General features: G+C 38.8%; 1 protein-coding gene across 2 annotated transcripts in view; it reads right to left on the bottom strand.

Moving 5' to 3' along the window:
- Window positions 1-16,217, bottom strand: part of LOC144792903 (cytochrome P450 2J2-like) — a 116,857-nt gene that overhangs the window by 68,039 nt on the left and 32,601 nt on the right. For both annotated transcript variants that reach the window (XM_078668107.1, XM_078668106.1), the window contains 3 exons: window positions 11,273-11,435; window positions 9,080-9,229; window positions 1,355-1,515 (listed from right to left, as the gene is read on the bottom strand). In XM_078668107.1, the coding sequence (XP_078524233.1) occupies window positions 1,355-1,515; window positions 9,080-9,229; window positions 11,273-11,435 (474 nt within the window). The remainder of the gene's footprint in view (window positions 1-1,354; window positions 1,516-9,079; window positions 9,230-11,272; window positions 11,436-16,217) is intronic.

Here is a 16,217-nt window from a genome sequence, read left to right as displayed (position 1 = left end):
ACCCAGCCCCACTTTCTAGTCCATCTAACTCTCAATTATTGGTGAATCTAGTATAGCTCAACTTTTGAAACTCCATTGTTGTGCCATTTCCATTCCTTTTCCCCATTGTTGATCTGCTTTGTAACTGTGATGTTAACTTCACAACATGATTGAGTTCCCAGGTGTAGAAAATGTATCTTTGTGCACCAGTGCCACTAGGTTATTTCATTTTTATGGAGCAAGATTGCTGGCATTTGGCTGTCTGGGCATTAAATGGTTGCTACCGTGCTTTCACTGTATGTGCTTTGTCCTTTAAACAGGGCAACTGCTCTGGGATAAACCAACTATTATATTTGATGGCTGTTATGACCACTGAAAAGTGCACACATATTGTGCAAGTGACACTAAAGACAAATACACTATGTAAGACACAGCTAGGCTTTTGCCACCTATGTCCCTAGCTAATCCCAAATAAGTTAATTGAGAAACATCAATGACATACTGTGGGAAAGGCTGCAGTGGCAGAATATCAAATCAGTCCAGTTTTTGACATTCGAATAATACATCTGATATTAAACAAGCCCATTTTGTGTGTGCTTGCAAGTTCCCAAGTCCAGATGCATAACGATCAGATTCAAAACATGTAAATTGCACCCATATGCATGTGGATAAGAAAACTGTGAGCTGAAAGAGCTATGTTTTCAGAAAACCATTACACCAGATTATCATAAAAGGCTGGATTCTTTCACTTTTCTATAAGTTAGGCTTTTGAGCTACTAGAAACACCAATTTTGTGACATTGTAATAAATAAGGAAAATACAGATTTTATTGTAAATGTCACAACAATATTTTCCAGAAAGGTTGTTTTGGTGTTGTTTCAATATGTTTTTATTTTGTACTAAATTACATTGAAACTATAACTTATCTAATTCTTAGCTTTCATTTGCCTTTTTTCTTTTATTCTGTTCAGGCCCTGCAAATGTTCCTCCTCAACTACTGCTGCAATTTGTACTCTACCTGTGCTTGCTTTTGTCTTTTGCGAGTTGTATCCTCTCTCTCTTTTTCTCCCCTACCATGGAATTTTCCTCTTTATTTCTGCTTCCCCCTCATTCCCCTTTTCTTGTTTTCCTTATTTAGCTTCTTACTCATCCCTCTGGTTTTCTTTCTCATTGAATTTTTCTCTACAGGGCCATCACTCTTCTCGTCTGATTGTCTACCTACACCTATTACAAAAAAACCTATGTCTTATTTACCTGCCTGTCATTCACATGCTTAATTTTTATCTGCCTCTCTTCAAACCTTCAAATATCTCACTTCAAGATGATTCTTATGACTAACAAATAACTTAGACTATGATGCAATTGTGAGACTCACCCGAGCCCCTATGCTGCCTAGCTTATTAGTAGCATCATCAGTGGCTTCAATGAGCTGATGGAATTCTTTATCATCCCTGGAGAAGCGATGCCCAAAAACCACAGCAGAGATCACGTTGGTAACAGAATGGACGATTGCCGGAGAGGGATCCAGGCTTTTCCCTGTGATCAAAAAAGAGAAAGAGTCACTGGAGCATGCTCCAGAAGGCCAGAGAGCTTAAGGGCCACATCTGAAGTCCTGTCAAAATAAGAGAAGGAGAATATGGATGTGAATGATGTGCAGACTAGTTCAAGGGATTGTTTCACACATACACTATCATGTTGGTTTTATTAATTCATAGTTGTCATGGGTTTTTCCTGGTTGTTGCAGATGCAGGGACATTTTAGCAATATCAATAGTGAAATTGCAAGTGTTAACTCACTAACCAAGATAATGGGCACTCAGTCTGCAATGGAACATTGGCCTTTGAGGCCTTTTTCACTTGCTAGGAGACTTAGTCTATCTTAAAGGCATAAAAGATGTTGTGTGAAGATTAAATTTAGGCATAATACAAAACAATTATTACAGTTAATGCAAGGAATGTTACACCACCGATTGTTATTCTGTATAAATAAGCAGCACCTTAATATTACATGTGTCATATAAGTACTTATACTATATAAATAGTAACACACATTCAATTCAAACCACAAACCAAAACTATTTCGCAAGTATACTCTGTAGGTTTTTTGTAGGGTTTAACCCAGGAAAAATCTACTTGTAATGAGTTTTTAACCTGCCTCATTGTAACTTTGTCATCTTTATGATGTTCGGGGAAATCTCAAAGTTCTTTTAAAAACATCTCTGTAACAATTAAAAGTCCTTAAATCCAGTATATTAAAATAGATTTGATTTATTGTAGCTTAGTTCTCATATTTGGGGAAGCCATATTTTTCATTTCCCATGCTACAATCTACATTTTCTAAATGGAAATAGGGGAAACAAGGTTCTGTAAGATATATTTTGTTGAGTTATTGAACAGTGAAATAAATATGCTTCACATCACTGAACATTGTGTCATTTACTGGGTATTGGCTTTAAAGGAAATGTTTTAGCACTAGTATTGTTCCCAACTACTAACTAAAAGTAAAGATCAACCTGACCTTCTAAACTGCATGAAAATATTGTTCAAGGGGCTATTCTAATTACTAATAAATGTCATATGTGGTTGACAACAATTGTTGTTAGTGGGGTTTAAAATCAATTCCAAATGTCTATTCTGCAGTATTCTTGTACCCATTAACATTACTGTCACACCAGTTTACATGCTATAAAATGTTCTCGATCTGTTCACCAAAAAAATCAACTTGTAGACAGTTTATACATTTTCCAGACATATTACATTTGCAGAAACAATGTTCTGGTATTTCACACTCATCTACCTAAAATCTTCATTAATAAAATGCTAAAGTTGTGTAAACCATTTGTAAACCAAGTTAGCAGACCATGAAACAAATCTGGTTATAATTTCAAATTAACAACCATCCAAAAATAGCTATGTATCTGATTTTAAACTGTACACCATAGATTTAATTACTGCTCCCTAAGGCTGCATGCTTAGTATACGCCTCTCAATACCAACATATTATTTATACATATCCTCTCACTATTAAACCACACAAGTTAAATGCCTTCAGTAAAAAAAGACATTAATCGGTCACATTAAATGAAGAGGAAAAGGAAACTTTACACTGAAAAAAACAGAGAAACTTTCCTTTTTTGGACTTCTCCATCCCAATCATGTATTCTTCAACACAAGACAAGAAAACACATAAATTACATAAATGTAAGTGATAACTTAAGATCACATAAATGAACATGAAAGCTCACGTAAATGACATAACTATTCTATATATATATATATCTATATATACAACCATTTAGATAATTTAACAAAAACAAAGAAAAAAAATACATAAGTGCCCAAAATAGACAATGGTTCTTTTCCTAATGTTTGAAGGAAAAGCAACTAGCCTTAAAAAGCAGTTGATGAATCTATGGTGTAAGGGGTCTTCAGTATACAGTTTAGTTTGATTGATCCCGTCCCTTGTTGCCTAAACTGGATCTCCCCCTCTATGATACACATGTATCTGATTTTGACAGTGAATTGGTTCATCAGTGACATATTATGGTACTATATAAGCATAAAGATCAATATCCCTTTGTAAGCTACTTCGGATTTGTCTCTAATCGACTCTGTGTAGAGAACTAATGAATGTTAGATTGTGTGGTAACAAATAATGCCAGTGCAATATGATGGTCAGCAACAACTTTGTACCCTGAAAATAATATGCATGTTAGCGCTTATTCTATTAAATTATCCTGATTTGCTTGCTGCCAGGCAGCCTATCTTGCAATCGATAATAATAGATCTTACATTTTACATAATTATTGCAGCCATCAAGTCAGTAACACACATCACTCACACTGCTGTAAAAAATTGCTAGACCCAGGAAAGGAATTTGATTTGAAGTTTTATTAAGAGAAAAATGCTGCATTATATTAATAGATATAATTATGAGAAAGGATTTATCTCTATTGTAGTATTTGTGTAAAATGTTTTATGTTGTAATATGTATGGCTTAGAATGTCTAATGTTTTCTTATGCTATCAAATACATAATTTTATATTGATATTTCCTAATTTGGTGGAGAAGGGGATAACATTCTATATCTGCACTTACATGAAAGAACTAAGGGCCTGATTACGACTTTGTTAGTGCTGAGCTGGCTTTGCAATGTAACAGCACCACCAAAGATGCGCAAAGACCGCCGGCCTGATTACTGGTTGAGCTTGTGCAGATGGGCAGTACTTTTGCTGTTCTCACGATAGTGCCTTGAAAAAGGGCACCGAATTGGGAAAGGCAAAAATGTCCCAGCACAGCATGTCGTGCTGGAACTGGGGTGCAAGCATGTTTTGCCCCCCTGAATGCATCCCCATTTGTTTCCCCACCACCGATCTTTTTGGGGTGGGATCACTGCCATGAAAAGGTTAGCGGTAGAGGAACTTGAAATATGCTCGGCGGGACTGTGCCTGTCCCACTCAGCATATTTCATTGCTGGTCCAACGCTCCACCACCAGGGAACGGCGGTTCCCTGGCATAGCTGCCAGTCCACACCCAGAATGATGTCGCCGCTGCGAGTCTGGCAGTCCATGGACCGCCAGACTCGTAATCAGCCCCTAAGATCTTCTGACATCTCTGATTCAAGTCGTTAGGTATGGACAGCTCACATGATTGGTGAAGAACCAACACTTTGTTTTAGACCAATGTAATTGTACAATATGAAATGTCTCAAAGGTAATCAGGTCCTCCATCTTTAGCCGAAATGCCCATGCACTTAGAATACTCTCACATTAATAAGAGTCACATGAGTCGTCTGTTACCAGAGCAAATGCATGCTTATCACAAACCTGTTTCTCCACAACTCATATTAGGAGTTAGGAAGCAAAGTAATCCTTGTGGCACATTACTGATTAAGCAAAAGAAAAGTAACTAGTCAACTAGGATACTGGAATGGTCTCTTTCTTATGTTTTCACATTTCAGCCTTTTAAGAAACCACTCTGTGCTTGTGGCATGAATCATTTTCTACATTTGAGATACTTGATTGAGACAAGGTGTTTCTATTCACCTTATTCCCTCATGGGAGATGAGCAGAGCCCCACTAATCAAAGTGCATCCTAAACACAGCCTTTCTGCTGTCATTATGCATCTGCATTGGCAGCCTTCTTTTCAATGGCACTCCAGTCACTAGACTTCTGTGAAAAGCTGACTTTTTACAAACCTGAAGAAGGCTCTTCTCTCCATAAGCTGTAGATTACAGATAAGCCTGGAAAGATTGAGATTCTTCTTTGATCCTAAAGTTCAAGCTCAGTCCTTGTATTTTGAAAAACTTGGAGAAAAAAGCATTAAAAAAGGATAAACTGTGTCCTACTCTGCTAGTGACTAGTTGATTGTCCTGTAAAAGATAGATTTACTTAGGCATGTATGCTAATTCCAATTGGATTACCACATACAAGTACTACAAAGGCTCTGCTAGGAGTACATAAGGGCTAACAAGGAGCAGCCACATGTCCTGCTGATGACACCCATTGGATAGTCATGGCCACTGTTCCTTTCTACTTCAAAATCACTCCTGTCCTTAGAAGCTTTTTCTGGCCCCCTAAAAGCTTTCACAGAGGCATACTTACAAATATGTTCTGGGTTTACCATTGTGATGCCGATAGATAAAAAATACAATCAGGGGCCATTTAAAGTATCCCCTTTAAGTCAGTTTTATGAATATCACTAAATTAGTTGTAGAAGAAATGGTTTCACTAAAAGTTAATGCAGAGAAAATACACAGAAATGCAGGGACTACTGATGTGACTGGGATGTTGGACTTCAGAAACTAGTTGATAAAATGATTATCAATTTGTTGGAAAATACTAACATAGAGAGCCACCACAAAGTCCGGATTTACTGATTGGTTTGTAGATTTGGCTGTGATTCAAATATCAGAGATATGACTGACTATTTCATAGCCTCACTGGTAGCCAATACATCCCTGACTTTATTATTAACCTGCTCAGCAGTACTAATATTAAGGAACACGGAAGGACAAAAGGCTGAGGTCAACAGACCCACCATATAGTGCAGTACAGATTTCAATTTAGTTTTTTTGCTGGTGAATTAATATCGACCACTGAATCAGATATAGATTTTATAGCAAAATTGGGGGGGGGGGGGGGCATCAGAATATAAGACCCTTTACACCCACAGCCAGAGAGCAGAAAAGGAAACAAATCAGCAATACTCGAATCTCCTTGGAATACTACATTTTCAATATTTATTTTCAAGAGATAAGTTGCTTACTCTTTTCCTTATGAATGAGTGGTATTTCTAATTCTGTCAGAGATGTGAGACGTGTCAACAATTTAGGGGATATTCTGTATGAGGTCTGATCCTCCTTACATATAATTTGGGGGTGCCCAGTAATTCCAATCCTCTGGGGTGCTGTTGTACATTGTATCAATATGGTATGTGGAATGGATTTTACGCTTTCAGCTAAGTGGTGTCTTCTTAATGTCTGGGATGCCACAGACTTAAATTGTATGGAGCAGATCTGGGTTACCATGCTATGATGATTGCCAAACAAAATATTACTCAGCTTTGGGGGGCTGAAGTAAAAAGTCTCATAGACTGGAAAAGAGACTTACATTGGTGTGTGGTAGCAGACATAGTTGTCCATGCAAGAAGAGGATGCCCTAAAAAGTGGGGGAAGATATGGGGTAAATGCAGTACATATAGGGGAGACCTATGTGCTGGCCCGTTACATTGTCCTCAAGGACTAATACCAAGAACTGTGCTGCACCAGAACTATGTCAACCTGTAATAGGATAGGCTAAAGATATTTTTTGAGAAGAGATAGCACTAAATGTAATTATAATCATCATGTGGTGTTCATGTTCACTACTGTCTTACTATGTGCCTAATAAAAAGATATATTAATGAAAAGGCAAGGGTTTTGATGTGTGTTTTCATTGCAAGTTGAGGGCAGCTGTGCTTTTTTTCTAGGTACCATATTCAGCCACTTGTTGGGAGAGTTCAGTCTTTAGGGGATGATATACTATAGAATGAGGTCATGGGGCAGCAGGAGTGCATGTGCGGAGGAGTGTATGAGGAGAGCAAGGGAGTGGATTTTAAGCTCACTCCCTGAATCTGCGGACCCCTTGGAGACAAAACTAGAAATCTGGGGTTCCGGCTTGAACCGTTCAAGAATATATGGCAGTTTGGAAACGGGGATTATTCAAGTCCGTTTTAGAAGGTACGAAATAAAATACATAAGAAGAGATATACTGCAGTGTGTTTAGTTAGATTATATGGCAGACATCCCCTTGTACAGCAATAGTAATATAAAAAATAGTCTCTATTTATTAGAGTCCAGTAAATAGACCATACTTCGGGTCTGCAAAACAAGTACAAGAATAAGTGCAAATATCAACTCCCTTTCATTCAGGTGAGAATAAAGAGAACACCTTTGAGGCTTACAAATGAATTCAGGGATCTATATAGGTATCTCTCAAATTGAGTTTGATGACGAAGATATGTGGAGTGTTATTTGGACCCAGAAACTGTACACAAATGTGGGGTAGCTTCAGAAGTGCTTTAGCAAAAACCGTTTCCATGTTTCCTTTTTTAAAGGTTGTAAGCAGGAGTAATGTGATGCTCTGAATGGATAAGCTTTAACTATCCTTATGAAATGTTGATATACTGTGTAGATAATTGGAGAAATATATTTTATGTAAATAACATGGGCATATCGTATAAGGAGATTAAATTGAGCCGTAACACATGTAAATGTAGTATACTTGTAAAGTGCACAGCTGCCCCAGCAACGGGGCGTCCCGGCGCTATATAACGCTGTGGAACCCTTCCTGGCTCGCCCTGTGAGATGCCCCTCCAGGGCACCCCCAAGGTGAAGCCAGGCATCCCAGTGTTGTTGGGGCCGTTGTGGAGATTAAGCAAGCTATTGCCCAGAGTTCAAGCGTGGGACCCATGATTTGAGTAGGCGCTGAGGCGAGAATTATCGAGTCCGCGGACATTGAGCCCAAGACCCTGCCGCGTCGGGAATTGAACCCTGGTCCCGGGCCTGATCTCTGCTTCAGAGTCTGCCGCTTCTAACCAGTGAGCGACACTTCTCCACATGTGAGCATATATAAAACAAATCATAGAATTATGAGTTGTGTTAGGAGAATGTAATTGTAAATTTTGTGTATAGTAGAATTATTTTAAGGCTTTTAAATACATATTTCTGCACATAATGAGTGTCTTGATAAAGATGGAATAACCAGATACCCATCGAAACGCATCAACACATTTCTATACATTATCCCGAGGACAAGGTGGACCTGTAGATACAAAATAGAGTATATGTATCCAGGTTAATCTTGCTAAAATTATTCCCAGGGAATTGTTGAGTTAAAAGACAGAGCATACTGTCTATCATTGTTCTTCCTCCCTATTTTTTAGGGTTCTCTGTGGTAAAAGTGGTAAAAGTGTCATGAGATGTTATGTCTTGATTTGATGAATTGTATTGTTTTTAATTAGGCTGAACTGATGCATTGTGTTTTATTGTAGGTGTTTTTATAATATTTGTATTTTATTAATATTCACATGTACTAAAGAAATATATTGACTTGTTTGCACTGCATGTTATAGTAGTATCATTGTGTTTCAGGGACTTTGAGTGAGATCTTTTTTCAGTTTACCTATGTGTTTTATATGAATTCCACAATTGATAGGGTGTTCTTGATTGAGTGAATCAAGGGACAATTTGTTTTTGTCTGTATATGTAAGCAGTACTTTCCCTATTTGCTGGTCAGGATTTGTCAACCTCTGAAGCAAGGTGATCGTGCTGACTATTCTCCTGCCATTTTCCTGTCCTTCCGCTGCTTTCTTTCTCCACTATCTTCAACCTGCCATCCACCCCTTACTCCCCTAACTGTAATCAAGTATCCTTCATTACATTTGGTTTGAGAACATCCATTGGTATTACCAGCCTGGAAGGACCATAAAATGGGATTGTGCAAAGATCTCTGGGCCAACTTTTTGACAGTAGCTGTAAAATAGTGTGCTTCTAACTTTGAAATATGACCCCAAATGTTTTATTATTACAAATGTAGACCCAGACCCTCATGTCATTTACCTTTCTTTGTTGCAAAATACTCCACCAAGCTCTGTGCCTCCTCCTGGATCCGCGCTTCTAGACTTTTCTTCCCAAGTCCAAGATTCCTCAGGGTCATCAGTCCAAAGCGCCTCTGCTGCTTCCAGTTGTGTCCAGAAGAAAGTACAACTCCTAAGGATTGAAATATAAAAAAATTGTCTTTGTTGTCAAGTGCCCCACTTTTTTTTAGGTTTGGCCGAAGAATGCTTTTACCTTCTTTTTCAATCTTATTCTTGGAAGGTGCTCTATTCAAAAGGGTACAAGAGAGACTGAATCTTCAACTATCATTTTGAGTTATACGTTTTACATGCAGTTTTACACAGAACGAACTTGGCACAAAGTCATTAGCGTGCTGTATTTGAGCACCAGGTTACATTACACAAGGTCAGGCTTTTTTAGGAATGGGAGATTGAGTGATTTGCCTAGAATCACAGGGTAGGGAGCCAACGCTGGGAGCTGAATCTGGCTTCTGCATTCCACAGTTAAGCACTATGGCCATTAGGTCACATCTTTTGCCCTAACATCATCACCTCTTGCTGCCCCTCACACCTCTCATGCAGTTGCCTTGGAGGGTCCACATACATTTCTCTTCCTTTCACATTCAATAGCCCTTTTATCTGTAGCATATACACCACTCATATGTGTAATATGTGTGAAATTCTAGCACTTAGGGCCAGATGTACGACCATTCGATTTTGCGACAAATTGCGAGTCTCAAATTGAGAGATGCAAAATGAAATGAACAACAGTGTGTTTAACACTGTTTGCGATTCCCAATGGGATCGCAAATTTTGAGGCTCATTAATATTAACGAGCCTCTCGCAATTTGCGAGCCCATTGGTTGGGCTCAGAAGACCACCATGTATGGGACTGCTTTTAAATAAAGCATTTTTTTTAAATACAGCCCCTTTTCCTTAAAGGAAAACAGGATGCATTTAAAAGCAAACAAAAAAAACATTTCCGTTTAATTTTTTAAGAGCAGGCAGTGATCCCCGTAAAAAATAATTTTGCATGCATTTGCAAAGGAAAATGGGTCCTCTGGTGACCCCTTCCCATTTGCAAATGCATTGCCATTTGAGACTCGCAATTTGGAAGGGAACACCCCTCCCAAATAGCGTGTCTCTAAACACTTTTTTCGAGTCACAATTTATTTGCGACTTGCAAAATTGTGTTGGTACATCGCCATGACAATTTTAGTGTGCGCAAAGTGGTCCCTAACCTGTTTGCACATGCTTAAAATAGTTCTTACATCTGGCCCTTAGATTCCTATTGTTTCACCTGTATGACTCTGGCCACTTCTTAGCTCTGTTCGCTTTGTACTTCCAGCTCAGTATTAAGAAGCTATTTGTGTACCCCCACCGTCAATCCCATCAGTCAATAACTCACATTTCTGAAGTCTAGAAATATATAGGAGAGGTCTGTATCCTGCTGGGGAGGTTAAGACCACACACAAAGTATCCTAAGATGACACAGAGTGCAGTGGTGTTGCAACAGCATTGCATTGTGTGACTAATGTACCGTATAAACCCGTTGCCCCGCTTATTCATGGTGCTAACGTTGCTCTGCAGCATGTCCATCCAGTTGATTCATCCACAATTCACAAAGATCTTTTCCGTCAGTAGAAATAAGCCACGTGTAAGTCAAACCCTCTCACGGAAAGGTCTGTGGGAGTTGGCTCTGTGAATCAGTCTTATAATCATAAAGTTTTACAAAGCACATACCTAAGACATGCATCAGGTGAATTACTACTGTACATTTGTACCAGGCATTGGGTCACCATTCCAGAAAGCAGATTGGTATGGTGGCAGATAGATGATTGTATAAAATGTTCAGGCAAGCCATCTATTCATTCCCCATGGAATGGCGCCTCCTTCTCATTCAGCTCTTTGCCTTCTGATGTTCGTAGAGCTAGAAAATTGGCTTAGTGAGTATAAAGCTTGACACTGAAATTAGATGACACCTGCAAATCACATACTCAATTCTTGGCAAGGGATTCATCCTCCCATTCTTCCAAGGTTGGCAATATGTATATCACTACATTGTATTATGCATAATAGTATACAAACTGATATTTACAGCACTAATAAATAGTAGAAGTGATGTAATAAGAGCTACACAAAAACAAGTTATTGTTTGCTCTATAATCTGTGCCATTGTGGAGCAAGATCAACCTACCCTTGCCCTTTGAAATTTCATCAAACAATGGAGTTGTAGGGCGTCCAGAAAGCTCCTCCGAGTGAGAGATTAGACCATCTCTTACAGTCTGGCATCCATTCAGCACCACCACTGGATTATGCCCCAGCCACACAGTGAAAATGTTTCCGTAGGTCTTCGCAAGCTGGGGATAGGAAGTAAACATGCAATAAATCAACAAACAAGAGGCGGGTAAACTACTAACACTGACAACCAGAATGCTGTCCCTTTTAGGGAAAGTCACTAATATCCATTTCACACAAGGCTGGATAGCTACTTACAACCTCTGTCACATTACTCAGGGTAGTAACACTCCGCACTAAGAAGAATTTAAGGTACTATTGATCAGTCATTGCATTAGAAATCATCAATCGAGCAGGTTGTGAGGTGCACCGTTTTGGAAACTACCATCTTTCCTTGGTGTACTCACAGATTATTGCCTTGACTGGTTTTTGCTGGCTGTATAACCCTGTAACTTTACCCCTGCTACCCAAAGATAATGTGCATGTGCTCTTCCTTTCAACATAATGAAATGGCATATCCATGTTTGAAAAATCTAACTTACCCAGAAAACTCTAGTATGTGGCGCCCAGGGGGACTGTAAGTTTGCTGCAGCAGTTGTGGTATCCACTGCAGTTACAATGCAAACATCAACATGACTACAGGGCTGCCATGTATATCTTGACTGTGCAGGTGTTACGTGCAAATTGCTGCTTTTGCCTTCCTGCAAATTTACACACTGTTCCATCACCAGAAGGACTCTTTCCATATCAGTATGTGCCGATTTTGTATTTGTTTTCCTAACACTTGCGTATGTCACTTATATTGTACTTTGGTAAATTGCCTACTGTTTTGTAATCACCTTCTATTGCTATTCTTGTTAAGAGCCCTGTTACCCTGAAAGGTCTTGTTCATCCTATATAAAACGCTCAATAAATAACAATTATAAAGTCACCCATGTGTAGGCCTTACTTCCCAGAAATCAGGGTGCATGGTTTTTAAAAGTAGGACATGTAGAAGACTACTGTAGACCATATCCTTGTACTGAAAAGTCCCTAAAATCAACTTTCAATGTAGAGGGATTGGCTGTTCCAAAACAAAGCATTGAGATACAATATTATATTTAGTAGTGTTATCTGTGGCTAGGCAACAACTACAAAATTCATGTTTGGACTTTTTGAAATATTTATTACAAATCCAATTCATTGGTGAAGTTGGATTTGTAACAAATATATTTTGGAAAGTACACTTTTAGAAAAGTTACCCTTTCCCTGCCTAAAGCCTCTAAATGCCCATTCGCATTAGCTTTGACTGTCAACCAGAAGATAAAAAGCTCCTTTGATGGGGTGTGTACTTGCTCCCATACCTGAGAAAAAGGCCTTTGGTGTGGGTAAATGGTCTTTCCAATGGCGGACTGACCATTTGCACTGTTCCCAGGATTCTTGGTTTTAGGTAGACAGGAGCACTGTTTGCTTCTTAGAAGTAGGGCACACAGGAAATGCTGCAAAAGTGGGTGGGGTTACTTCTGGAACGTTTATCCAATTGGTTAGGGAGTGGCTAGGAGATGCACACACTCACAGGCTGGTAGCACTCATGCAGTGCCCTCCTTTCTGGACCTGTGGAAGAACAGAAGAGGGCAGAACCTGCTGTCTGTGACCTGAGAAGAGCTTTGAGACTGGACCTGCTCTCCCTCCTGTACCAGGACAAACACGTGGACTTCAAGGTTAATATGGCTAGGCTCCTGTTCAAGCTACAACACACAGCAAGCTAAAACTGGATAATATTTACCACTGACCAGTTCCATGGGGATCAGGTCTGGACCCTGCTTTTGGCATCTGCTGGAGTCTGTTGGTATCTGCTGGAGTGAGTCTTGACCCCCAAGCACAGTCTTCAGGGTTTACTCCTAACTTTTCTTGAAACTTGGGTCTTATAAACTTATTGGCTTCAAAGATCTCAGGAGGAAAAAGACGATTCTATCAAGCCGATCTAACAAAAATGTGTTACCACTGGGCCAAAGATCCCTGTTGCTCCTGCTCAGAGTTTTCCATTGCAGAAAATCTGATTCAGCTGGAACTTGAAACCAACAGTTTATGGCCTCCTGAAGCCTTCGTCAGCCACAGCCTGCAGTCTTGCCCTTCTGAGGATTTCTGGCTTCCATTTTAGATACCAAGACCGAAGGTATAAATCTTCACTGCCATAAGCACATAAAGTATTCTTCGAAAGACCTTTTCTTGACACGAAATTCAAATTCCTCCCATTCAGAGTCCCGCTGAAAGTCAATGACTTTATCGAGACCTCGGTCAAAGGCCTCTATCGGCCATAGCCTGTTACCTTGCCTGGCTGAGGATTTTTTACTTCCATTTCAGAGGCTATCTACTGCAGTAAGAGTTTGGATTATCAGATTTACTTTGTCAAAGCGACGGATTAAAGAACTCCATCACCCTGAGGAAGTACCTTCCCCCAAATTTAGAGATGTCCAATGGCCCAGTGGACATCTCTCACATTGGCATGAACTGCTGTTACAGCGCTTCCAGTCATTGCATTGAAAGTTTGACGGACAGCTCTGTCAATCTGACAAATCCATACACAAACTTTCAATGTTTTGTTTTTATTTCTAAAAAAATTTGATTTTGTTTCCTGAAAATGAGAAAAGAAATAACTCTATTGCCATGAGAATTTTCTTCTAACCATGGCATTGGGTAATTTGCAGTTTTCACTGCCCCTTACCTCCAGGTTCTACCTGGCGCTGGTGGATAGTGAAAACTTGTCATTTGTTTACCCACTCTAAATACTTCAGGCAAACAAATTACAATAATTACGACAGTGTTTACTCTGTAGGCTGTTGGAGGTGTAAGTCAGCTGTGGAGAGTAGTCTCCACCGCCGACCGGGTCATACCTTGTTTGTTTATCCAAACCGTGCTCCATTGCAATCGGTCTTGACTTATGCCTAGAAATCGATCAAGTGCAATCGGATGATCAAAGTAAGCACTTAATGCTTTTTAGCATTATTTTCACATTTAAACTTCGAACATTCATAACACTGATTTCCCCTATTGGATATTTAGTATTTTGGTGTCATTATATTTATTATATTTATTAAAGTTTACTCTGTCTTTCTAAATTTATTTAAAGTTGTGTTTTGAGTTTGTAATTGTTTGAGTACTTCATAAATACGCCACACATTACCTCTAAGTTAAGCCGGTCTGCTCTATGCCATAGGTACCAGGGGGCTGAGCTCAGGTTAATGTAGTGATTTTAAGGGTTAATTCTGGTAAGAATTATGGTTATAATTTGAGGTGCCTACTCACTCACCTCAACTAATATCCCCAATGTGTTAAACATAGCTTCTAGTTTATGTATACTAAAGGACAGAGTATGATCTAAATAAATACCTTTACACACTAGATATTGCAAATGTAATTTTTTCACACTGCACTTCAGAATCTACTATGTTTTCCAACTTTCGAAAATGGAATCATTGGACATCTGTCACATCCTAATTTTATTGGCAAAATCTCAAAGTTGTCCTGATTCACAAAGACGTTTCTAGTATAGTTGCGACTTATTTAATGCCTACGTGTGGCTTATCAATGTAATATACAGGAGAAAAAAATGTTTACTTATGAAAAAACTTTGGTGCATTGGAAACACATTCTGCAAAACTGCAAAGCCTGTCAGATGACGTATTTTGATGTCCACCAAGCTTTTTTTTCTGCTAAATAATACATAAGCCATGTCTTAAATGGCAGACCCAAGCTGGGATAAACTGCATCAGGAGCATGCCGTAATAGGTTAACCAAAACTTAAATTTAACTGAAACAAAATCCAAACTTTACAACTTTTTGCATTCACAAAGGGCATTTAGGAGTAGTAAAGTTAGGAATCCAGATTACTTTTGTGAATAGGGCCCACAGATCCTAGCACCTGATTCACAAAAGTAATGTGAGACAAAATCCTAACTTTAAGACTTTCGGTATTCACAAAGGGCATTTAGGAGTAGTACATTTAGGATTCCTCACATCAGTAATTTTAAGGCCAAAATAAGTGATTGAATTATGTGCAAATTTACATTTCTTAAGCTCATCAGTAAGCCCTTTATCACTTAACACTGACAACACACTCCATATCCTTCAGTCATATTCATCTCTGTCCCTACACATGATGATAATGTTATTGTGGTCTTCCAATCAATGATACGTAAGACACTGGAATACAGCAGCCAATTACGCAAGTCAAATCGGCATCCAGAAGGTGCTATTAAGGCAGTAAGATGTTTACTTGATGAAGAACAACTTTGATGGTAAGATGAAGCTAAATCATGGTAGGTACATTTAGGAAGATGGATCTGTATACTCTATACCAAAGTAAGGCATAGTGTGCAGAGTCCAGGTGATCCCCAAATCCTTCCAGAGGTTAAAGTAGATAATACCTTACTCTCTATTTGTGGTAGAGTGGGAGAGCAGTAAGGCTTTATAAGAGGGTAGTGTTAAGCATTTATTGTAAACAATCAGGCATGAAATTATGTCACACACTCAAAGAGTGAACTGAGACCAACTGTTTGTATCAAAAATACTTATTTGTTGAATTTTCCCGAACCAAGCCAGACTCGGTGCAGCCAAGTAAAAATAGTACTTTTCTGATAATACAGTTGAATGCAGTTAAATGCAGATACAGATAGGTCAAATGTTCAAAAACAGTTGAATTTACATTTCAGTTACGTTGCAACTTTATGATTACTTTGTAAGTGATTTCTCGGATTACTTTTTTTACTAAGTGTGATATGCCTGGATATTTCCCGGATAAAAGGTAAGTAAAAGGCTTTTATGAAAACTCAGTTTCTTAGGTGTCCATACAAAACACCCTCAACACTTAGAAGTTTTTCAGAGGAAAATGTGAAATGCAATCCTTTCGAGAAAAATGGGGTTAT

Source organism: Lissotriton helveticus, chromosome 11 (assembly GCF_964261635.1).
Source record: "Lissotriton helveticus chromosome 11, aLisHel1.1, whole genome shotgun sequence".
Classification (NCBI taxonomy): domain Eukaryota; kingdom Metazoa; phylum Chordata; class Amphibia; order Caudata; family Salamandridae; genus Lissotriton; species Lissotriton helveticus.
This window is presented reverse-complemented; position numbering and strand designations above follow the sequence as displayed.